The sequence below is a fragment of the Zootoca vivipara genome, chromosome 3 (assembly GCF_963506605.1).
Source record: "Zootoca vivipara chromosome 3, rZooViv1.1, whole genome shotgun sequence".
Taxonomy (NCBI): Eukaryota; Metazoa; Chordata; class Lepidosauria; order Squamata; family Lacertidae; genus Zootoca; species Zootoca vivipara.
Window position 1 is genome coordinate 16,139,526 of NC_083278.1, and position 26,063 is coordinate 16,165,588.

General features: G+C 45.2%; 1 protein-coding gene across 2 annotated transcripts; it reads left to right on the forward strand.

Annotated features, from left to right (window-relative positions):
* On the forward strand, nt 1-25,855 carry KCNS3 (potassium voltage-gated channel modifier subfamily S member 3). Of its 2 annotated transcripts, XM_060272429.1 has the most exons (3): nt 1-292; nt 3,811-5,343; nt 25,114-25,855. In XM_060272429.1, exons 2-3 carry the CDS (start codon nt 3,867-3,869, stop codon nt 25,149-25,151), a joined length of 1,515 nt encoding a protein of 504 aa, XP_060128412.1. In that variant the 5' UTR covers nt 1-292; nt 3,811-3,866; the 3' UTR covers nt 25,152-25,855. The 2 variants fall into 2 exon arrangements, with proteins under 2 accessions (XP_060128412.1, XP_060128413.1); XM_060272430.1 differs by lacking the exon at nt 25,114-25,855 and having other exon boundaries at nt 3,811-5,536.
* Nucleotides 25,856-26,063: the final 208 nt, after the last annotated feature.

Sequence of the window (26,063 nt, forward strand, 5' to 3'; positions counted from 1 at the left end):
ACTACACCACACTGGCTCTCTACACCACACTGGGCCAGCCCTGCCTGTGCTCCTAGCCTACTTTTATTGAAATATGTGTAGATGCCAAATAGTCGATGCTTTTTCTTTCTTTCCTACAGGTATCCTATCATTTTGCCGAATGTGAAACTTCCTGGCCTTTGCCTAAACCAGGAAAGTTGTTTCAGTCCTATCTTATATGCAGTACCGCCATGCTTGTAAACGCAAACTGCCGCGACAGGACATGCTTCTGGAACTGACAAGTACCCTAAAAGAAGGCTTCAGATCACTTCTGGTAAGTAGCAAAATTGGAACGGTTCAAATATCCCCTCCCCCCTTTTCCCCAGGCACCCGTCTGTAAGGATAGCTAGGAGAGGAAAATGAAGTCAACTTCCCTCTGGCCTCCCAGAACCAGAAGAGGCATGAAAAGGGCAGGAGATTAAAAAGGTGCTGCCCAGGGTGTGAGTCATCCCTGAGAATGTTCCTCGCTCTTCTGAGGCAACGGTCTCCCACAATAACATCTAGTGGACCCACGATATCATGTGCTGTCTTCACCACCCTCTGTAGGGACTCTCTGTCCATGGCTGTCAAACCAGCATACCCCACCATAATGCAGTATGAGAGAACACTTTCTATCATGGACCGATACAAGGAAATCATCAGTTGCTTTCCAACCTTGTTCTTTCGCAAGACCCTAAGGAAATGACGTCTCTGTTGGGCCTTCCTAACCACCTGGGCTATATTGACCTTCCAAGTTAGGTCTTCACTAAGATCGACTCCCAGGTATTTAAAGGAAGAGACTCTCTCCACACAGCCCCCCCTCCTGATATACAACGGGGCTAGCTCCCCTCTCTTTGTCCGAAATTCCAACACCGTCTCCTTTGTCTTGCCAATGTTTAGGTGCAGATTGTTCTCTGAGCACCATGTGGATACGTTTTGAAACCCCCCCCCCCCCGTACGCAGATTTGTTTCCGCCTGTAATTAAACCCATTATGGTGGTGTCATCAGCAAACTTAATAATTGCAGTAGATGGGTCAGATGAAATGCAATCATATGTATACAACGAATACAGGTATGGACTCAGCACGCATCCCTGTGGAGAGCCAGTGCTGAGCTTCAGGGAGGTAGATGTAACAGCTCCAATCCTCACTCTTTGTGTCCGATCTCTCAGAAAGTCTTTAATCCAATCACAGATGTTAGAACCAGGTCCCTTAACTTTCCGATGAGAATGTCCGGAAGGATTGTATTGAAAGTCAAGCTATAATCAATAAACAGCATTCTGACATAATTCCCTGATCTCTCCAGATGACTCGCTGCAAGGTGAAAAGCTCTAGGAATGGCATCATCTGTTGACCTATTTCTCCTGTAGGTGAACTGGTGTTTATCAAAGTCCAGTGGGAAACATGTTCTAAGATGTTGAAGGACCAATCTCTCGAAGCATTTCATCACTACAGATGTTAATGCAATGGGTCTCTAGTCATTTAGGCAGTTAATTGCTGTTTTCTTTGGGACTGGGATAATGGTGGCCCCTTTCAAACATGATGGAACACAAGCGATTTGCAGAGAGATGTTAAAAATCCTCGTCAAGACCCCTGCTAATTGATCGGCGCAATTTTTTACCACTATTCCCAGCACCCCGTCTGGGCCAGCAGCTTTGCTGGGATCGACCGACCGCAATGCAGCTTTCACTTGATGGTCATATAAAACAAGTGGCTGTGAGTTTGTAGGCTGGCAGACAGGAGCCGAGATATCTGCTCTTTTTGCCTCATAGCGGGCAAAGTAGATGTTCAGCTCCTCCCCCAACATATCATTGGCCGTGACCATGTTTGTCATATTGCCTTTATAGCTGGTTAGGTGCTGCAATCCTTGCCACACTTGTTTCCTATTGTTCTCAACTAAGCAGTTTTCAACCTTGAGCTTATATTGTTGCTTTGCCATCTTGATGCCTTTCCTGAGCTTTATTCTCACCTCTCTATATGTCTCCATGCTCCCTGCCTTAAAGGCAGTATCCGGGGCTTTCAAGAGTGACCTAACTTCAGCAGTCATCCGGGGTTTGCTGTTCCCATAAACTCTAAGGCTCCTCTCTGTCATTACATTGTTGGTGCACACTTTAATATAGGAAAGTACAGCATCTGTGTATCTGTGCAGATCTTGATGTTCAAACACACTCCAGTCAGTACTTTCAAAACAGTCCTGGAGCTGACTAAGAGTCCCCTCTGGCCAGATTCTAACTGTTTTTTTAGCTGGCTGAATTCTTCTTCTAAGGGGAGTGTACTTTGGACATAAAAATTGTGAGGAATAGTCAGATGAACCTAAGTGGGGGAGGGAGATTGCTCTGTACGCCTGCTTCAGATTAGAGTACACTCGGTCCAAAATATTCTTCCCTCTAGTGGGTGATTTCACAGACTGTTCAAACTTAGTTAAAACCGTCTTTAGACAATCTTTTAAATGTTCCCGAACTGTCAGGGAGCAATACCAGCACAGAATGCAGCTGCTGATGAGAAAGTCTACTTACATCTCCATCCACTTTCTCTCTCACTCGCTGAATGATCAAACCAAAGGAGATTGCTATGCCTCTAGAGCCCTAGTGGCCAAGGAGCCAGCAGAGGGAGGTGTCACAAAGAAGGGCGTGTCACAAGGACCTCCGCAACCTAGTAACCACCAGCACTGAACTGACACTACTCTCAACTGACATTACTAAGTTTGCTTAAGGTAAAGGTAAAGGGACCCCGGACCATTAGGTCCAGTCATGACTGACTCTGGGGTTGCGACGCTCATCTCGTGTCATTGGCTGAGGAAGCCGGCGTACAGCTTCCAGGTCATGTGGCCAGCATGACAAAGCCACATGGCGAACCAGAGCAGCACATGGAAACGCCGTTTACCTTCCCGCTGTAGTGCTACCTATTTATCTACTCGCACTTTGATGTGCTTTCGAACTGCTAGGTGGGCAGGACCTGGGACCGAGCAACGGGAGCTCACCTCATCATGGGGATTCGAACTGCCGACCTTCTGATTGGCAAGCCCTAGGCTCTGTGGTTTAACCCACAGCACCACCCACGTTTGCTTATATAGCTTTTAATCCATGTTCAGCTTTTTACACCTGGCACCTAAAGGTGTATAATGAAGGCGCCAGGCAAACTTCCCTGGGGAGAGCATCCCACAGACAGGGAGCCTGCTCTTGTGTTGCCGCCCTTCAGACCTCTCGAGGAGGAGGCACACAGAGGAGGGCCTCAGAAGATGATCTCAGGGTCCAAGTAGGTTCATTATGCTTTGAACAATTATTTCCCCTTAGAAAGTATATGAATCAAACACAAAGTTTTCTCGTTACAGATTAATGGGAAGTGTGTGATGGAGGAGTAGGTAACCTGATAATTGCAAGGACACGGCCATGCATGTATAAACAGGGGGAAATGTATTTCAGACTTAAATATTGTTTTCTTGTGAGATTCATTATAGTTAAGCCTACCAGAGATATGCTTTATTTCTTGGAAGGATGAACATTAATTTAAATATGGTTCAGCTACAGGACAGGACAAGCTTAATGAATTAACAATCTTTTCTTCACAGCAGGGGTTGGGGGGGGAGGTTTTACTAACCAGACTTTATTTTAATCAAGCTTTATAACTCTGACTTAATAAACCTTCTAGGTAATTTAATTTTGGTTCGCTGAAATGTTTAGTGCTGCATGTGAGATTTTTATTTCTTCCCCATTTCCTTTAATATAACTACTCACCGTAAGCAGAGATGAGAAGTGTTTGCAGTGAGAACAAAACAAGATTGAATTACCTAAGTGTACCTTGTGTTGCTTTTTAGGTGCGATGTAATATTATGTGCCTTGCCGGCCGGCCACAACACTTACAACATTCAAAATGGTGTACGGCGAATTCTTCCACAGGCCGGGACAAGATGAGGAGCTTGTCAACTTGAATGTGGGTGGCTTTAAGCAGTCCATTGGCCAAAGCACATTGCTCAGATTTCCCCATACGAGACTCGGGAAGCTGCTCAAATGCCATTCAGAAGAAGCTATTCTGGAACTGTGCGATGACTACAGCGTTGCAGAGAAGGAGTACTACTTTGACCGGAACCCTTCCTTGTTCCGCTACGTGCTGAATTTTTATTACACAGGGAAACTCCACGTCATGGAAGAGCTCTGCGTCTTCTCCTTCTGCCAGGAAATAGAGTACTGGGGAATCAACGAGCTCTTCCTTGACTCTTGCTGCAGCAACAGGTACCAAGAAAAGAAAGAAGAGGGATTGGGACCAGATAAGGATTGGGACCAGAAAAGCAATGCTGGAAGCCTGGATACTTCTGACGACGAGTCGTCCATCTTTGAGAAGGATCTCGAGAAGTTTGATAAGCAATGGTTGGGGGAGTTGCGCAAGAACATATGGGTCAGAATGGAGAACCCTGCCTCTTGCTTGTCCGCCAAGTTGATTGCCGTTTCCTCCTTGAGCGTGGTCCTAGCATCCATTGTGACAATGTGCATCCATAGCATGCCGGAATTCCAGAAGCTGGATGCCAACGAAAGGGAGATAGAAAACCCTATTCTGGAAATAGTGGAGATCATATGCATCATCTGGTTCACCTCTGAGCTTATGATCAGATTGGCTGCTGCTCCGAGTCAGAAAAAGTTCTGGAAGAACCCGCTGAACATTATAGACTTTGTCTCCATCCTTCCGTTCTACGCCACTTTGGCCGTGGACACCAAAGAGGAGGAAAGTGAAGACATCGAGAACATGGGGAAAGTGGTCCAGATCCTGCGTTTGATGAGGATATTCCGTATACTGAAGCTGGCTAGGCACTCTGTCGGGCTGCGGTCATTGGGTGCCACTTTGAGGCACAGCTACCATGAAGTTGGACTCCTGCTTTTGTTCCTGGCTGTTGGGATTTCCATTTTCTCCGTCCTGGTCTACTCTGTGGAAAAGGACGATGACACATCGGAGTTGCAGAGCATCCCAATCTGCTGGTGGTGGGCCACCATTAGCATGACCACCGTGGGCTATGGAGACACCTACCCGGTCACCGTTGGAGGGAAGATCATTGGCACAACGTGCATCATCTGTGGAATATTAGTGGTAGCTCTTCCCATCACTATCATTTTCAACAAGTTTTCCAAATACTACCAGAAGCAGAAGGATATTGACGTGGACCAGTGCAACAACGACGCCAAGGAGAAGGCAAACGAGCTCCCTTATTTTAATATTAGGGATATTTATGCAAAAAGGATGCACTCCTTTATTTCTAGCCTTTCTTCAGTAGGATTTGTAGCCAACGACCGAGATTCAACGGACGCCTCAAGTATCCAAGATCTTGACGATGTTTATAACACAACATCTTTGCAGAATGGTACAGGAAAATGAGTTGAATCTCTTTTATTTACTGTTTCCTTCTAATATTAGCACAGCTTTGACAAAGAGCACTTAAATTCTCAGGGTATCTTAACTCTCGGCCATATTAGGGCATTCTTAGCTCTGATGACGTTGCACATTCTTTACAGTTTAGATGGGGCTTAAGGATAGATAGACTTTGTGTGGGGGATTAGTCCCCCCCCACACACACATGGCTTCAGAAAATGGTATCGAGTGTGCTTGGTCCGGCAACCAAGTCCGATAACCTTTTAAAGAATGTGTGGTTTGAATGGATTGTGCATTGGGAAATAGTGGGTTACTAGAACACGGGAAACGTGCTGGAACAAATGTAATTTTTTATTTGTGTGATTATACCTGAGAATGAACAGAAGCACATACGAAACCATATTTGCTAAGAAACCAAATAGTCCTAAACTAAGCCAGGGGGCCTGTTAGCATCTGAGGTTAAAATTCGATATTATACAGGGCTAGGGAAAAGCTTTGCTCCTCAACCATAGTTCATCCAGGCCTTCTGGCGTTACGGGTGTGTGCAATTCACTTGTGCTTCCTGTATAACCAGGGTGGGCAGCTTGCATACAGCTCTCAGCCTAGTTCCGTGCCGGTGGAAGAAGCCTAGTGGGAGATACTGGGAGGAAGTAAGGGAGTGGAACGGAAACCAATGGAGTGATGGACAGAGATGAAATTGAAAGCCCCTTGGCAAGCAATTTACAGTAGTTTAAACATCTGGCGAGTGTGACCTGTCCTTTCTCCAGCAGCCTGCTGGGCTGGGAGAAAGAGGAAGGGCATGAAGGGGAACAGGGAGTGTGATTGGTCCTGGCTGGTTTTGGAGGTAACCCCAACCATACCCAGTTCAGCCTTGCCCACCCCTGGTTTTCCCTACCTGTCAGATCCAGGGAGAGAAAAAAGGTTCCCAACTCCCACCTTTCGATGTGCAAAATGTCAACACTTTGTTTTGTTTTGCAGGCACAGGCACCTGTTTCAGATGCATGTGTTGCTTAGCTGCCTGATCTCAGGAAAGATGTGCGCACTGCCACTTTATGTGCCAGCCATTCATCCTTCATTTCTCACTGCAGGGTTGGGCGACCTTTTTTTTTTTTTTTAACCTCCCTACTTGTCTACACACACAAACATGCACACAAGCAAGCAAAGAAGCATTATTCAAGGGCACCTTCCAATCTGGCAGAAGCACTTGAGGAACGTGTTGAACAAGCCTGGCGTGGGATGGGGTCCATTGAGAAGACTGGGGGGTCACTAAGAGGAGCTGGAGGAAGCGCCTCAAGCCTGAGTGTCTCCATCATTGATTTAGTGTCTGAACCTACCCTTAAGCCATAGATCGACATGCTGGATGGCAGGGTCAGGCCATGAGTCAGCCATATTATTCCTTCCAACTCACTCGGTTCAGTTCGCTTTTTAAATGGACACATAACAGAGCTGGAAGGAACCCAGAAGCCATATCCTATATTTCCCTTGGCCCTAGCATAAAATTAAGCTGCCAACTTGCACAAATCCGAATCATAGCATTCTCCCGATCAGAGAGAAGGTGCACCCCATAATAGTGTTGGCCGAGGCATAGCTGCCAAGTCTCCCATTGAAAAATCCGGGATCAGCAGCGGCGCGGCACCGGAAGTCGCTTCTACGCATGTCTGGACATGTGTAGAGGCAACCTCCGGTGCCGGCGCTGCCCAATTTCCGGTGCCCAGACGTGGGCAGAGCGGCACCCGAAATCGGTTCTGAGCATGTCCAGACATGCGCAGAAGGAGCCTCCCTGGCAGGTAGGAAATCGGGGGATTTACGGGATTTTTTTCTATTCGGGATAACAGCGGGAAACAGATTAAAATCTGGGGCTTTCTCGTGAAAAACGGGAGACTTGGCAGCTATGCCGAGCAGTTGACTTGAGGCAATTTGTACAAATTTGGAAGTATACTTCTGCCTTAATTTCTGGATCCCGGGACTTCTTAAGTGAATCCATCCTCGCACATAGAAACACATTTTGATTTATTTTTTCTCTTTCCAATTAATTTCTAGCTTGGGGAAAAGGCAGAGTGCTCCCACAACTTGCAGTGCTATGGACTATGTCAAGCTGACCATGAAGCCAGACTAAATGTCAAGTGTTGCCCCTGTTTATGGGCTCAGGGTTTTGTATCCTCTGTGTACTTCCTTTGTTTTGGTGACGGTGACAGCAGGATGCATGACAAAGCAGTGAAGCATTTGCTCGGTTCTCTGCTGATTGCAGTAGGAGGAATTCATCAAGGCTGACTATAAATGGAATAGGGGAGCTATCATCTTCGTACGTGAGATTGCAAGTCGAAATTCTGATAGCCACCGGCCACTAAAGTCCACAGGGATCCTTGTAATCACCTGGAGGAGGCTAAATTATCTCATATGAAATACACATTGTATACCCACAGCAGGAGCTTTCCAGAGCTGCAGAACCTACTACTGCAAGGGAGATTTGCTGGTGCACACCATTTTTGGTCTTCACAGCAGAATGGCCGAGCCCCCGTACCTCCATTTAAGGCAGCCAAATTGCTCAGCCGACACTAAATAGCTTAACTTAAGCAGGCTTCTCTTGTCAATCATTCTCACAAACCAGCCTGGTACTGTTTAGAACAGAGAGGCTAATGATTCAGATACCGTTAAGAGTGGTGATGAGGAAAACTCTGTGTTATCAGCTGAGAGTAGAAGCTGAAGCCTCCAGTATGTTTTTATGCTTTCTAAGTAATTTTTATTATTCTGACACTCTTCTGCTGTTGAGGGCTACCTGCCAGAAATGTTCTCAAGTCTTGTGAATCTACTTAGTTTTTTGTTAGAGCTCTGAGATCCACCAAGCAGAATCAGGTGGGAAAGATGTACAATTTAAGGATTAAATAGCACCGAATCCAGGAATTTTTGTTGAGTACCTGAACTGAACTTTCTGCACTTCCACACACAATCCATGATTCTGTGTACTCCAGCTTTCTTCATTGCAGCAGTATAATAGTATATATTTTTGGGGGGGGGGGGGGATGTGTGCCATTTTATTATTCCCACTGTCAAATGACTGGAAGTCAGAAGTCCTTCCTGATCTGCTTTGGGTTACCCAGGGGTGTACTTGTAGCTGCAGATTGGCCGTATGCCAACCCCTTCTCTAAAAGTCATAGGAACTAGGAGAAGCAAAACATGGGGCTTTCTGACTTGGATATATAGGGGCTAGTAGACAGCTTTCAGTGAAAAGACTGGTTTGGGGAAAAAGATTTTCTGGAATTCTGGAGGGTGGGGTGGTTGGTTTGTAGCTTAATAGCTTCTGGCTTAATACAGAGGTACAGTGGTGCCTCGCTTAACGAATGCCCTGCTTAACGAAATTTCCGCTTAACAAAAGGATTTTTCGAGCGGAGGTTGCCTTGCTAGACGAATCCGTTTTACGAAAAATTCGAATCCTATGGGATTCGCTGGACGAATTTTTCGTTATAAGAAAAGACCCGTGGAACGAATTAAATTCGTCTAGCGAGGCACCACTGTACTGTAGTAGCTATCAGTGGGCTGGGCGCTTCTAGCTGAATTTGTACCGTATAAGCAATGAAGGGGTCTTTGAGGGAGAAGCACAGGCATAAACAGTGGACATCAAATTGATAGCAATGACTAGGACTTGGTGATATCTGGTTTTCAACATCACGATGTATCACCAGCTAAACATTGTGATATACCGACATGCCATGATGTCTGAAATAAGGATGGAGCTATGCCGAGGCATTGGCTGGCCTCGCAGTTTTTCCCACATCGTGATTTTTGACGGCGCTGCTCTCGTGATTTGCTGCCCCCCACCCCCCGGAGGCAGGGGAGAGCTGAGCTGGCGGAGTTAGCAGGGCTGCAGGAATAGAGAGAAGCATTGGCTGGCTTCACGGTTTCCCCCATGTTGTGATTTTTGCATAGCACACACACACACACACACACACACACACACACACACACACACACCATGATTCATGATATATTGCCAAGTCAAAAATGGACTTCAAACTGGTTTTGGATCTTATTTCGCCCAGCCCTAACACACATCATGATTTGTGATATATTGCCAGGTCAAAAGTTATGAAACGGATATCGCAATGTGGACTTCAAACCGGGTTTGGATGATATATTGATATATCGCCCAGCCCTGGCTAGCTGGGGGTGGGGTGGGCAAGGCAGACCTAGGCAGCTTTCTTTACTGTTCCATGTGCCAGCTCAGACATTAACTTGGCTGAATGCAAGTGAAGCATTGGGTTTGCTGCAGGCAACAGTTTTCTTGGAATACCTGGCAAGGCTGTTGTGCAGAGACGCACCCTGGAAGACATGAATTGCTAGAAGTACTGTTGGTTGCCAGGTTCTTCTTGGTTCAGCTGGTGTATGCAGTCATGTGTATAGCATGTCTAAACCACTCCTTTTAAACAGCTTTTGTGAGCTTTGAAGGACAACATCAGTGCAGTAAGTTCAGTCTCCACAAGCGCAGCCAGCTTATAGCATGCTGACTCATGCTGCCTGTGCCTGAGTCCCTTATTCTTTTGAAATGACCAAGATCTGCTAGAAGTCTGGATAAAGTTCTTCTAATGCTCTCAGATTAATCAATAGCTCTTATAAACCCATTACAACTTTTCAGTGCGCTGAGCAACTCTCTGTCTTTGTGTTTTATTATTACTTTTTAAAGCCCCAAAGAACCACATCCTGCAATTTGTGTGGCACACTGATAAGCGCTCAGAAATATTGCTGTGACTGTTGCTACAGAGCATAGGCTTCCTACTCTTTCCGAATCTTTCAGTCTCGATGCAGTGCAGATCCTTTAAAAAGTTGCCTGTTTTCTGTAGTGCTGTTTTCATTTCCTAAGATCTTCTCTGCTTGTGTGCTTTTGTCTGCAGAAAGACACAGAGGACGGGAAAGTCTATGGGAAGCCAAGGCTTCAGGGTAGCCTTAGTCCAAACAATAAACCCATCTCAGTGGCTTTTATAGTTAACTTGAGAAATCCTTGTGCCACTTCACGGGAGAGATGAGTGTTTTGGGAGAGCTGGGCCCTAGCCCTTCTCTTTTCCTCTACTGTGCTTCACTTTAGACCCTGACTATTTCCATATTCGCAAGACTGGTCCTACTGTTAGCCAGAGTGAGGCAACTGCCTCAGGCAGCTGGTTTGGGGTATCACGAAAGGCCAAGAAAGACCAACATGGTTCCTGCTAGATCTTGTTGGTGGGTGAAAACTCCCATCAGCCTCAGCCAACATGGCTGAAGGTCAGGAATGATGGGAGTTGTAGTTTCTGCAAGACATCACATTGTCTACCCCTGGAACAGAATAAGAGAACAGCTGACCGAGTGAGTTTTGTAGTTGAGCAGGGATTTCAGCCCAGTCCTAGTCGGAAGCTCTACTCCAGAATTGAAGAACCCCTGGCCCATGGGTCTAATCAGACCTCCCCATTTACTTCCAAGGTTGATGCCATTTGGGCCAAGCTTTCTCCACCTGATCTTCACCTGATGTCACACTGGTTCTTTATTCTTCACGTCTACCTAAAGGGAGCTGGCTTGCTTTTGAATATGAAATGGCTAAGTTTTGCAAAATGTTCAAGTTTTCCCTGGTGCTATGGATAGGGACTGCCATTTTGGATGTAATGACTGGCTGTGAGTCTGAAAGACTGCAAGCGTATATAATCTTGGATTGTATTCAAAAAAAGTGTGATGTGTTTTTCCTTTCTTGAACCAATCATGAAGCAATAGCTGTGAGAGTTCATATAACTTGAGAGTAAAAAAATATCATTTCACTTGTGCAAAATTGCATCTTGACTACAGCCGCTTCCAGATCATAATACATTAGGCAAAATATTTGGGGTGGATGAATTTTGGCAGGAAACGATAACCTTATCTGAAATTATTCCTACTCTCCTGATCTTTCTAAAGCACAGTAATCTTCGCAATGTGAAAGTAGGAAGAGTATCAAGTTTCTGTTTGAGATGGAAACTCAAGAAAGCAAAACTTTATTCCCTGGAGTAAAGCATAGCTGCCAAGTTATCCCTTTTTTTAAGGGATTTTCCCTTATGCTGAATAGGCTTCCTCGCGAGAAAAGGGAAAACTTGGCAGCTATGGAGTAAAGTTAGAGAGGCTTACTCAGAGCTTCATGTAACCTGGGTCAAGAATGGGATAAAATAAACTGGATTCTGTGACTAACAAATTGTCAAAAATAAACAAAGGTGCATATTCTGCATAGTTTGCATAATTCCTGGGTGTTTTCTTTTTTTGGTAGCCTGACTAAGAGGTAAGGACTTATGCAGGGCACAGGAGACTCTGCATGCTGTCCACAAACACTTAAGCCTTGTCTTTATAACCTTGCAAGTTCAGAAACTCAAGCTAATGACAGCCAGCCCTGGCTATGCCTATCAGTACTGTGGGTGAGATTCTATCCCCAGTTCCCATGAGAAAGTTGGAGTCATACTCCAGAAATTTAGTTTCTTGCCATCGGACTTCATTTGTAACCTTTGTTCATATGTATGCCTTATAATTTGGCGAGACGTCGTTAAATTCTCCCCTTTAATTATTGCAGAAGCTTTATATATTGTTTATTTTTTTAAAAAGTGTTCCAAAGCAGCTACACAAAACGTTCAGTTTTATCGACTAGATTGCTTTATCTAGTACAGTGGTACCTCAGTTTATGAACACAATTGGTTCCGGAAGTCTGTGCATAAACTGAAGCGTTCATAAACTGAAGCGAACTTTCCCATTGAAAGTAATGGAAAGTGGATTAATCTGTTCCAGACGGTCCGCGGAGTACTTAAACTGAAGCGTTCATAAACTGAAGCGAACTTTCCCATTGAAAGTGGATTAATCCCTTCCAGACGGGTCCGCGGAGTACTCAACCTGAAGTGTACTTAACCCAAAGCATGGGTGTAATTGGTTCTGGAAGTCTGTTCATAAACTGAAGCGTTCATAAACTGAAGCGAAAGTGAATTAATCCGTTCCAGATGGGTCCGCGGCATCCGTAAACCGAAAATTCATAAACCGAGGTTCCACTGTAGATCGTAGTGGTGGCCAGCTGTGGCCCAGGGGCCATAAAGCAGGCAGTGGTGAAGTTTTGCGCTACTAGTTCAGGGCATAAGAATTCTTAGCCGTGGTGACAGCAAATTGTTAAGGGAAGCATGTTGGTGTTCAAGCAGGTGGGTGTTCAAGCACTGTGATGCCCTCTCAGGCAGGCTAGAGACAAAAAATCGCACTATGGCACAGGGGGCTGGGGAAGGGGCATGTTTTCATTTATTTATTTGGAGCATCTCTGCCCTTCTCTTCATTGTAACGTAACAGTCCGACTGCACTGGCTACCAATTAGTTTCCGGGCCCAATCCAAAGTGCTAGTTTTGACCTATAAAGCCTTAAACGGCTCAGGACCGCAATACCTCAAGGACCGCCTCTTTTCATATGAACCTGACCCTGAGATCATCTTCTGAGGCCCTCCTTTGTGTGCCTCCTCCTTGAGAGGTCCGGAGGGTGGCAACACGAGAACGGGCCTTCTCTGCAGTGGCTCCCCGTCTGTGGAATGCTCTCCCCAGGGAAGTTCGCCTGGCGCCTTCATTATACACCTTTAGGTGCCAGGCAAAAACGTTCCTTTTTAACCAGGCCTTTGGTCGATCTGATTGACATCCAATGCCCTTTTAAAATGTGTTGGGAGGGGGGTTATTGAGTATTTGTTTTTATTATGTATTATGTATTTTTATATTGTGGTCTTATCCTGGCGGTATACAAATTTTATTAACAACAACAATAACTATAATTTAGATAAATTGTGATCTTATCCTGTGAACTGCCCTGAAATCTGTGGGTATAGGGTGGTATACAAATTTAATTAATAGCAACAATAATAATTTTAGATGGTTGTAACTTGCCCTGGGACCTGCTAGAGAAGGAGGGTAATAAAATGAATAAACACACAAGGGGTGATCTCTGGTTTTCCACTGTTCAGCAATGTAGGATGATACTGAAAAGAAGGAGAGGGCTGCTGTTGAGCTGCAATGAATCACTTTGTGAAGACACAGGGCCCTTTCCATAGCCTTTTGGTGTGTGGCAGTTGCACCAGAGAGGCGGAGAGGTAGATTAGATAACTAATGCTCAGTAGGTGCAGGAATAACAGAAGCTTGGATATAAAGGGATAAAGTTCATTTTACATACTTGTAAAAAGCTGAACATGGGTTAAAAGCCATATAAGCAAACTTAGTAGTGTCAGTTGAGAGCAGTGTCAGTTCAGTGCTGGTGGTTGCTAGGTTGCGGAGTTCCTTGTGACACGCCCTTCATTGTGACACCTCCCTCTGCTGGCTCCTTGGTCATTAGGGCTGTAGAGGCTTAGAGATCTCCTTTGGTTTGATCATTCAGTGAGTGAGAGAGAAAGTGGATGGAGATGTAAGTAGACTTTCTCATCAGCATCTGCATTATGTGTTGGTCTTGCTCCCCGACAGTCTCAGGGAACATTTAAAAGATTAAGATTGGGAATGATTTAAATGCTTCAGCCAGCCCTTTTGGGCATCTTTATGACTCCACCCACTGTTTTGTAACAGTGAAGGGAAGTGACTGTGGATTCTGCTTACACTTTAGGAAAAGGAAAACTAATAAGATGTCACGCCTTGGAAAAGGGCAATCTTTTTAGGCACTTGATAACTCGCCATGGGAGCATTAAGCATGCCTCTGGAGAGGGTAATATATTGCATTGTCTTCCTCCCCTTCCTGCCTCCCAGGGCCCATCTTTCAAAGGACAGCCAAGGTACAAAACCCTTCAGCATGCTGATGTTTCTTCTATAGTAATATTAGTATGTAGTATTTGATGTTTCCCTTTTAAACATCCCTTGTCCGCACTAAGGAAATCCACCTCTTTCAATGAGATGATGAGAATTGTCTTATATTATTCAGAGGGTGCTATTCTGGCTACAGGATTCAAGCACTCTCTTCACAGGATACCTATTATGATATGCGTAGGAAAGTGAATTCATCTTGAGCTTTGAGTCGTGAATGCCCAAACCAGTTTGGGGATGTAGATCAGGAGAGTACTGTGAGTACCATTTCTCACATTTTAACGGGTCTTCTCTGCAGTGGCTCCCCGTCTGTGGAATGCTCTCCCCAGGGAAGTTCACCTGGCGCCTTCTTTATACACCTTTAGTCGCCAGGCAAAAATATTCCTTTTAACCAGGTCTTTGTGTGTTCTGATTGACATCCTATACCCTTTTAAAATGTTGCTCTTTTGTGGTGGCGTTATTGGGTTGTTGTTTTTGATTATATATTTTGTGGTTTTATATTTCGATTTTGTTCTGTGAGCCGCCCTTAAACCTCCGGGTATAGGGCAGTATATAAATTCAATAAATAATAATAACAACAACACCGGTGTAAGTTATAGTATACTATATTGTTGGAGTGTGGTATGTGTAGCAGCAGAGTAAGGAAATAAATAGTTTGGTGAGACTGCTGGTTGTAAGAATATTTTTTAAGAAAACTACTCCTGGTGAGCAAAGGCATTCTGAATTCATGTTTACAGGATCCTTTAAGGATTCCTCTTCAGGCAGGGATGGGAACAACTGAGGTCTGAAATCCTGGAGGGCCACTGCCAGTCACTGCAGACAGTATTGAGCTAGGTGAGCCAATGGTCTGACTCAGTGCTATTTTTCTAGAAAAAGAGGTGCCAAAACTCTCCATGAACGCGTCCCTTGCTCTCTCATACATGGGACGCAGGTGACGCTGTGGTCTAAACCACTGAGCCTCTTGGGCTTGCCAATCAGAAGGTTGGCGGTTCGAATCCCTGCGATAGAGTGATCTCCCATTGCTCTGTCCCAGTTCCTGCCAACCAAACAGTTCAAAGGCAATTAGATAAATAGATACCACTGCGGTGGGAAGGTAAACAGCATTTCCGTGCACTCTGGTTTCTGTCATGGTGTTCCTTTGTGCCAGAAGCGGTTTAGTCATGCTGGCCACATGACCCAGAAAGCTGTCTGTGGACAAACGCCAGCTCCCTCGGTCTGAAAGTGAGATAAGCGCAGCAACCTCATAGTCGCCTTTGACTGGACTTAACCGTCCAGAGGTCCTTTACCTTTACCTGTTCTCCTATAATGGAGAGGTGCCGGAACTGAATTTCAGCCCTGGGTATAATGCACTATCCTATCTTCTCTTGGCTGCCGAGACAAATAGCTGTAAGCTTTAGGATTGGATGACTCTCCAGCATAGACAGAAAGCCCAAACAAATGTGGGAAATGAAATCACCTATGATTCATTGTCGGATAAACTAACATCCTTAAGTGAGCTACAAGAGCGTGTGGCTAGTAGTATAGGTTTCTTCCGATGCCCCGTCCCCTCACCTGGAGGGCTCCCCCCCCACTTCCCAATGAAATGCTAATACGTGCAAGGTTGCCTAATAGATTGCTATACATGCTGACTGGGTACCTGTCAAAACATTGCTGCATTTCCTTAAGAAAGTTTGGCACAAAGCTCATCGCTGCTAATGTGTAGTGTGCGGAACTGTGTCCAGGGCTTTGCTGCATTACAGGAATGTGCAGCTCGTGCAGAGTGCTCTTGTGAGAAAACAGTACTTGCTGCTGCTGCTGGAATCCCTTGGGCCAAATGCTGAAAATTTAATAGTTGGTTTTTGTTGCGTTTGCGTGTTCATTAGTCGTCTGTGCAAAGCAGTACCTGTGACGCTGCAAGAAATGGTGCAGTTAGCATTAACTGCAAAGAGGAGAAAAGCCTTTGAGGTTGCTGCTTTCCTGTTCTTGTATCCTTTGTTCTTGTTTTTTGTTCTTTGATTATTGCATTTGTGGTTTAATTGTTTTAGACTGCAGTCTTAATCCTCTGCCCACTTCGCTTGCAATAAGTCCTCTTGATCTCAGTGGAGTGCATTTCTGAATCAACATGCATAGGACATCGCAAAGATATTTATCTGAGCTGCCTTGGGAAAATTAGTCTTATTCTATGTCCTCCCTGGGGGGCTCTTGGATGGGTGGCACCCACCATTCTTGCTCATCCTGACAGTTCAGATGCTTGAAATTTCTCTACAGGGAGCTGCCTATGTAATGTCTTAATTGTCTACACAGTTGCATAGGGTTGCCATACGTCCGGGAAATCCCGGACATGTCCTCTTTTGAGGTGCCCACATGTGCATCCGGGGGGATTTTTACAATTTTAAGCAAATCAGGCTTTTGGAAGGTTAAAAAAAAGTGTCTGTGTGTGAGTGGCTCGGGTTCGGGTGCGGGTGTGGGCAACCTGGGCTCTGGCTGTTTCTTGGGCTCTGGTGTGGACGGCTTGGCCGGGGGACCAGTGGGTGATTGTTTTAAAAGAAGCTCAACAACTTCTTTTCTTCTTTAAAATATTTTTTTATTAATTTTCAGTTACAAAAATCCAATATATGCCACATTGTATCAATCCCAAATTACCATTCCAACTCGAGTATCAATCAGTTAAAAAGCCAATTACACATTTTAGATGCCCCCCATGTGCTAGATTTCAAGGTAAGACAATTTCATTTGATTCTGCTTCCAGAGTCTTATTTAATACAATTACATTTCAATCTTCATCGTAATGCCTTATACAACAGCTACAATATTTTTAACTTCCATTTGTATTAACACATTTAATAATTTGTATTCCTGCAACTTTTTTTTTTTTGTGTCCATGTTTTTACCTTTGGAAATATAGCAACCCTACAGTTGCATAAATGCTATCCCCTCCTCACTAAAAACAAACAAACCCCACACTGATTTATTTACTCCGGCACCATCACAAGCCCACTGTTGGTGTTTGAAGCCATGCACACAGAACATTTGCTGCAATATGTATCTATCCTATAGTTTCTTGAGAAACTCTGCTATTGGATGCATTTTTCATCCTGTTTGAAAATGTAAGCCTCGTTCACTTCACAGTTAAGCTGAGGTGTGTACAGTAGAGACAGCCATTGCACATGTGCACAGACGACATCTTCATTAAGAGGAGTTAGGAGGAGCTTCCAGGGAAACCATTGCATGAAGACAACCCCGCCCCCCCTCTGTTTTCCAGTGGTTTTCCTGTGGTGAAAAACAACCTCTCTGCATTTTTAGCTGCAAATGCGTACGTGGTCTTCATTTTGCCAAGGCTTTGTTGAGGACAGAGGGAGAAGGCAGGGCTTAGTGTATCATAGCTCTCATGTAGGTTTTTCTGCTGATGCGGAAACTGCTGATATAATTGCATTTTCTGCTGATCTTCAGAGGTGGTCATTTTGGAACCTACCCTCCTTTCGGATCCTGCCAAAATGGCCATTAGTACATTTTCTCCTTTCATCATTTCGGAAACGCGGCCAAGCTTTTGCCTGCCACTAAAAAAAAGATCCTTGCAGTTATTTACTTGAATTTTCAAACTCTTTAAGTCATGTTAGTATAATGTTTGCCTACAGTGGCTCATCAAAGAAAATGCTGTCTGGGTTGCAGCTAAAAACACACACACACACACACACAACATCAAACAGTTCTTAATTCATTTCTGGGAGCAGCTACAAGTATGGTGATTTCATATAAACAATGAAAATCACACTAAATCAAATTGCAACCTTTCCCCCTGTTCAACATCCAGAGGGAGGATCTGAAAATCTTTGCATGAATGCTGTTCCAAGCAGTAAGAAGTTCTAGGGCTGCAGTTCTGACCTGGGTTTGTCTTCCTTTGGAAGGAGGTCATTGGAGGCTTATGGTGTCTTGGAATATTTGAGTTTATTTACAAATATTACAAGAAATGAAGCTTAAGCACTCCAACCAAGAGGCAGATACAGTGCCTCGGCCCAGTATACCAGTATTCAGCCCGACCACTGAGGTCCAGCACTGAGGGCCTTCTGGCGGCTCCCTCACTGCGAGAAGTGAGGTTACAGGGAACCAGGCAGAGGGCCTTCTCGGTAGTGGCGCCTGCCCTGTAGAAAGCTCTCCCCTCAGATGTCAAGGAAATAAACAACTACAGTCATTCCTCGGTTTAAGTACGCCTCGGTTTGAGTATTTTCAGTTCAAGTACTCCGTGGACCCATCTGGAACGGATTAATCCAATTTCCATTACCTTCAACGGGAAAGTTCGCTTCAGGTTAAGTTTGCTTCAGGTTAAGTTCGGACTTCCGGAACCAATTACACTCATACCTCGGGTTAAGTACGCTTCAGGTTGAGTATTCCGCGGACCCGTCTGGAACAGATTAATCCACTTTCCATTACTTTCAATGGGAAAGTTCGCTTCAGGTTAAGTACGCTTCAGTTTAAGTACTCCACAGACCGTCTGGAACGGATTAATCCACTTTCCATTACTTTCAGTGGGAAAGTTCGCTTCAGGTTAAGTACACTTCAGGTTAAGTACAGACCTCCGGAACCAATTGTGTTTGTAAACCGAGGTACCACTGTATTTGACATTTGGAAGACATCTGAAGGCAGCTATGTTTGGGGAAGTTTTTAATGTTTGATGTTTTATCGTGCTTTTAATATTCTGTTGGGAGCCACCCAGAGTGGCTGGGGAAGCCCAGCCAGATGGGCGGGGTATAAATAAATAAATATTATTAGTGCTCTGGGTGACATCCAACTAAGCCATACTCAGGGTATGACCGACTGAAATAAGTGGACTTCGAGATCACTATCTTTTGAGTCTTGGACTCAAATCACAGTTTCTGTTGTATCTTTTCACACAGTGGCATGAATGACATCATCCTCGGCATGTGTGTGCATTTGTAGAACCCAAGGAAGGCATGTATCAAGTCTCAAGATTCCCAGCAGCCACAGCCATTACGGCAATAGTTAGAATTGTGGAATTGTTGAGTTACAAGGGACCACCAGGATCATCTAGTCGAACCTCCTGCAATGCAGGAATCTTTTGCCCAATCTGTATACCTTCCTTACCTCCCGATTCAATCATTCCTACCTGTCCCAGCAAAGTAAAGAGAAGGTGTATGGGCAGGTAGATTCTCGGGGGAGTGGGATGTGATTATAGATTCCACAATGACTTCCCTATTTTTGGACAGAGACCATGAATGTAGAAAAGGAACGTTCTCACTCTAATGTGGCCTCTTTGAATACACGTTTTAAATGGCCATGCATATCGACGCCATCACAATTTCATTCCATCTTTTCAGAGGGAGCCTAGGCAGTGAGAGGGAGGAATCTAAGAATAAAACATGCTCGCTTTATTTTAAAGTTTCCGTTTCCGCATGCTTTTGGTTTGCACGGAAGATAAAAAGTCATTGCAGTTATTGCCAGCGACTCTCTATTTATGTCTAGTAATTGCCTTCACTCCCTGGCTTCTTTTAAATGAGCAGGCAAAGGAAAACTCACTAAGAGCTTGGCACGCAATAATTGCCCATTAATCGTGAAACTAAGCCCCGTCCTCTAAAATCTTTTCAGTTTCGACACCCAGTGTCGACACCCATTTTGGTACCTGAAATTCATTCCAATTGTGCAGATAATATATAACTGATAGAATTCTACAGGATGGGCTATTAGTGTGTGTGAAACAGTCCAGGTCCAATGGTTCACAAATGGTGGAGATGCCTGGTGTCATCCTGGCACCCAGGCATCTTCAGTTGGTCGGAAGTAGTTGGAGACTTCCGGGTAAAGATGCATAAAGTTTTGCTGCAAAATGGGGTTAAATAGAGACGACAGAGGTCAAAAATAGGTGCTGGGTATGACAAGGCTTTGTAGAAACGGAATGCAATTTCTGGTGTTTTAAAAAAGCTTTAGAGACAGACCGTCCAATGCTTCACTTTTTATATGAAGGGAAATATATCTGGAAGAAAACATTAGGACTCACATGAGGCTGAAAATATGGTTAGATTTGGGGTTGCCATGGATAATGTTGTCATGTGATTAAGTGTGCAAATGTCACATATTTTAAATATTTTTTTATATCTACTTTTAGGTTAGGTATTTGGTGTGTAAAGAAGATGAATACAGCTATCACTCGGTTTATTAAAAAAGTTACTAGCAGTTTGGGGGAGGTCTGATCTGGATTAGACCCAGGTAGGAAGTAAGGGGCTTTAACCCTTTGTCTCCCACTGTATTCATGAGCCAGGTTGGGGGCCCTGAACCTTTTTGCTTAGGAAAAAGTGCTCCCATTCCTACCAGTTGAAGCTTTCCTTTGGATTCAAACAAGTGTGCCTCCCTCCTTGATCTGGATCATGGTTAAAGCCCCCAGCCTCTCCATATCAAGGGCCCTTTCACCTGCTATTTACTTTGTAAGCATTTTTTTTTAAAAAAAATGCTAATTATGTGAATTGCATGCATTTCATCTCGCTTGGCCTTTAAACCAAGGGATATGTGGATTCCTCTTGCATTAACTTGATGGATTTGTGTCACTGTTCCAAAGACCTGTATGAAACCAGGATCCAGGGTGCTTCCAACTTCACAATATGAACAATGGCAGCTATCCTCCTGAATACCAGTAGTTGCTGGCAACCACAGGAGGGGAGGGTGCTCTTATGCTTGAATCCTGCTTGACGGTTTCCAAAGGCATCTGTCTGGCCACAGTGAGAAAAGGATGCCGGACTAGATAGGCCACTGGCCTGATCCAGCAGGCTCTTCTTAGGCCCATATGTTCCTTAACGTAGTTCTTGTTGTTTCCTGCAAGCCTCCTTCACCCAGAGCTCCCCTCTGCACTGTTCTCACACAGCTGCATTTGCCGACAGTAGCTGTGCCAATAAGTTGCATGATGCCTATATCCTGATAGGCATCTTGGCTATGCATTTCCTGGTCTGTTCAGGCTGGCAATGCGGATGTGTGTTGGTTACTAGGCACGCAAACAGATCTGATAGGAGGCTGAGGATTAGTATAGCTGCTCCCAGTGTCACAAAGAAACTGATTGTGAATCAAAAGGGGAAGCGGTGGTACTGTCCAAGGCAGTTTTGATGGGGACTGTGTTTTTGGAGCCGCCCTTGGGTGCAAGGTTACCCAAACACAATCTGTTTTCCCCCTCTGCTGACTTCCCGTTCTCAGTCACCTTCAGTATCACGCCTGACAATGCTGGCAAAGCACAGACAGAGAAACTGGCAGCCACGTAGAACATCAAAAGAGACACTGGTGCACTTTCTCAATCACCGGTACGCTAGTTCTAAACATCAGCACCCAGCCTTCTGGGTTGACCTCGGGATGAAACTACATTTTAAGGCTAAACACAACACTCCTAGCCCTGTGTTGGCCCCGTGGTGCTAATGTGGACATGCATTTGCAGAGGGAAATCTGTGATTACAGGTTGGGGCACATAACCCTTCTCACCACATCTATCTTGGGGTTTTTTGTTTGTCTCTGCAAAATCCCTCCCCCACTTCCCAGTATGTTTTTTTTGTGTTGGCTTTCCTCTCGCTGGGCTTCAAGACGGCAAGTCCCAGCTGTAGGGAAAACCATTTTTCAGGGATACTTTAGTGTTTACAAGAGATATTAAGCCCCCATCTCCATCTCGGAAAAGGCGTTAGACCGCATTGTGCGTAGCTCTGTTCCTGGGAAGGGAAGCCGGGAATTAGGTCGGCATTGATTACAGCAAGTCGTAACAAAGCCATGCACTTTATTGCATTCAGCCAAAGGTCCTCAGTATATTCATACGGCGAATTAACACTTAACAGAATAAAGCGCGCAATTGATAATGTTAATAAAAGCTGTCATGTCAGCAGCGGAAGTTGCTCCATTAGGGTGAATGGGCAATGTCCCAGTGGCCTCAGTCTGACTCCCACCAGCCCCTCACCTGCCCGCCTTCTTACTTGCAACCAACCAACCCAGAAAGTAGCACTGCCTCCTGTTTAGTCTTAGTGTTCCCCTGATGGAACTCAGCAGGGAAGAGTGGGAGGACAGAACTAGATTAAGTTGGTTCTGTCTGTCATTGGCTTTGGCTCCACCTACTTGTGGTCACCCTGCCTTCTGCTCCACCAATCCCAACGGGCCTTAGCCACCACCATTTAAAAGCAAAAAGCTAAAAGGATGATTAAGGTCAGTCAAAGGCGACTATGGAGTTGCAGGGCTCATCTCGCTTTCAGACCAAGCAAGCCGGTGTTTGTCAGAAGACAGCTTTCCGGGTCATGTGGCCACCATGACTAAACCGCACTTGGCACAACGGGACACCGTGACGGAAACCAGAGCACACGGAAACGGCGTTTACGTCCTGCCACAGTGGTACTTATTTATCTACTTGCACTGGCGTGCTTTCGAACTGGCAGGAGCTGGGACAGAGCACTGGGAGCTCACACGATCGTGCGGATTCGAACCACCCACCGTCCCATCGGCAAGCCCAAGAGGCTCAGTGATTTAGACCACAGCGCCACCTGCTCCCGTATATAGTGATCCAATCCTTATTTTGAGTCCCTGCTAGCATCTTCCATACACCTAAGTACCCTTAGATACTTTGGCCTGGATACTTAGAGCATGTGTAACGGATCCAGCCTCTGGAAAACACACCAGAGTCTAACCTTTCGTGTGCGTTTTTCCACTGCAAGAAATCATTAGCATATAAGAAAAAAGGACATGGATCTGAAGAAAAGGGTGATGGGTGTTTAAGAACATGTTTTTTTAATTACAGGAGGACCATAGGAGTCAAGTCCTAGGGGCCAAGGTCCTTCGCCCTCCTCCTATAAAATATTTGAGGGGGCTGGAGCCCCCCAAAGGTTGATGGGCATTGCCATTCAAATGGTGTGTGTGCCACATCTTGTGATCGATTATGCGGGGCAGGGCTTATCTGGGTGCCCCGATTATTTAATTCAAGTTGGCACCCCTGAGTACGACAGTCTAGGATGTCTCATCAATTGGTTCAGTACTTGTGTGTGTGAGGTTAAGCACTTTCAAGTCCCATTGATTTCTGTGGGAGACATTTAAGCACGTCCACCCGCTGAGATGAATGGCATTTAGATTACTTTTGGCTGTGCACGGTAAATTGCAAATTCAAACTCAGTGATAAAACTCTGGATTTATTTATTTTTGTCTAAAGGCAACGGGCACACTGCAGTCCATTGTAAGAGTGTACCGCTGCTGTGCAATGTGTAGGGTTGAGCCTACCCCTTCTGCGCATGCAAACAAGACTGCATGGGCAGGCAATGCAAGAGGCCATTAGGGTGAGTTGGAGGGGCATTCATGCCTCTCAGATCCTTATCCAGTTCTCCCCTTCCACTTGGCGTGAGTCACTTGTGCCACGGACCCCAAGTGACTTGTATAAAGCCTGATGAACTCATGAGGCTGAGTTTTCATCTCCCCCAGCTGCTCATACATGATAGGGTGGCGGGCAGGGGAACCCCATGGGCATTCTCTGCACATGGGCACTGTATGGACTGGATTATGCTGAATGGTAAGAGTACTATTGAGTTTTATCATTGTAATGTTTTTGTGACGATTATATACCCCAGTGTTCTTGACAAGTGTCAGGGACCGTCCTGAGGAGGAATGGTAGGAGCCTTCCCCTCCTCCTGATCCTGATCCTGAATCTTTCCAGGAGCAGGATGACAGTATAGATTTGGAACAGTGGTTTGCAGAGGGGCAGAGTTCAGAAGGCAGAAGCTGGGAAATACTGGATGGGGAACAGCTAGGAGAAGAAGAACTGGGGAGAGAGAGAGGGTCAACAGATTCACAATCTCTGGAAAGCATTCACACACACCCCTTCTCCAAAGTCATGGAGAACTCTAAAAGTGTTAGAACAGAAAGTGCAGAGGGTACAAACTCAGATTACAAGACATAGATGGGACGTAGCTTAATAGAGATGGAAGGGGGTGTGATCCTTAATTGGGAGCACCACCATTTCTAGGAGATGAGTTCTTTGTTCTCTTACTGTGATTATTATAGTTTCTAACTGGTAAGAAGACTCCTTTTCCCTTGTTCTGCTTATCTACTGCCACGGAGCCAATTCCCTCAAGCCTGACAACAAGACAGAGGAATGCAATTCAATTTCACCCTTGTTCGTTTTTTGTTTTGTTTTTATAAAAAAAATCCAACACAGAATCAAAAGAAATGTTGCACTGATATTCCATGGCTGAAATTTCTCATGGATGTACTTTGGAATTCATTGTGCTGGGGGAGGGCATGGGCAGGGGGACAGAAGAACAACCACATCACGGTGACATGCCAGGGCTGGGCGATATATCGTCCAAAACGGGTTTGAAGTCCATATTGTGCTGTCGGTTTCATAATTTTTAACCTGGCAATATATTGTGAATCATGGTATCTATGTGTGTGACGCGCCATGCAAAAATCGCAATGTGGGGAAAACCGTGGAGCCACCCGATGCCTCGTGATGTTCAGCTGGTGATATATTACGATGTTGAAAACCAGATATCTCCCAGCCTTAGTGACATCGTCATAGGTTATATAAACTTGCCCAGTGCCTAAAGGTTTTGAAAGTTCTGTTATAGCAGGATTGAGGGAATCTCCTCTTGGACTCCAGCTCCCATCAGCTCCAAGCAGCATGGTCCACGATGGTGGGAGATGTAGTTTGACACCTGCAACTTCCCCAACCTGCAACAATACAGCTCGTCCACAGGAAAGCAGCAGGGGAGGAATGCATGAGCAGCTTGAAAAGCACAGGCCTTTGGGGTAGGGGGTAAGCAATTTTTGAATGTGGTGTGTGTGTGTTCTTTATACAGAGAGGTGTGCTCTTGTTCCCCTGTCTTCCGACGGTGTTGGTGCTAACTTAATTCTCAGTACGAATAGATTAACAGCCCCATCGCCATGGCAGGTTCCATGATTTCCAGGCACATCGTGGAACCGGCCATGTCTTGAGTTGCTTTTTGAAGAAACCCGGGGGCTCGGCATTAAAAGAAAATGTGTTTGTCTCCTTCATATAGAGCGTGCATCTTTAGTCTCTTCGAAGACCCACCTGTGACGGGACCTGTAATCTGCTGGTTACCCTCTGGCACTAAGCACAGCCAAATGAAATCCATGCACAGTGAAGAGAGACTTCAGCACCCAACTAATCATGAATGGTGAAAGGGAGCTCTCTCACACAGCACTAGGGGAGATAATCAGAAGCAGTAAGTGGCAAACACGAGGCCGTACGCTGACAGGATTTTGCTACAGCTTATTGTGCATTTGCTGCTACAGCTTCGCTCCAGTCCCCCATCCCACTAAGAATAAGCCATACATGCCATTGATAGCCTCATTTTATACTTTCGGCCAGCAGGAGAATTTCTGTAGAATCCACCTAACCCCATACGACCTAATAATGTCCATTTGTTTGTGTGTCCCTTCCCTCTCCCCCTACATGAATTAACAAAGCATCGGTCCTCGGGGTGCTGCCTAACTCTGCCAAATGCTTCCTCTCATGATTGCCGCCATTTCCTCCCGCTGCCGAACGATGACGATAATAACCATGTATTGTGACTTGATACTTGATACTGCTTGATCTTCCTTTGCTTGTTCTTGTTAAGAAATGTCCATTTTAAAGAAGAAGAAGGAGGAGAAGAAAACTTCCAATAGGCCAACTGGGCAAATATCCCGGTAAACTACTTCACGATAAGGCGGGCTACCTCAACACCAATAAAATTTTGCCATGACCACCAGTGTCCTTTGGTTAGTGTGTGTGTGTGTGCGTGTGTGTGCTTTTATACGCAGCAGCAATAGTTAAAACCAAACCCGCTTAAAACACACACACAACCCAGTCTAATAACATCTCTCAGCTCTCAGTCCCTGGTTCCTCAGCAGACCACTCACTTCAAGTGAAGTACCAAGAGTTCAATCCTTGGCATCTCCAGGTAGGGTGGCCTAAAATCCTGGAGGGTTGCTGCCCATCAGTGTT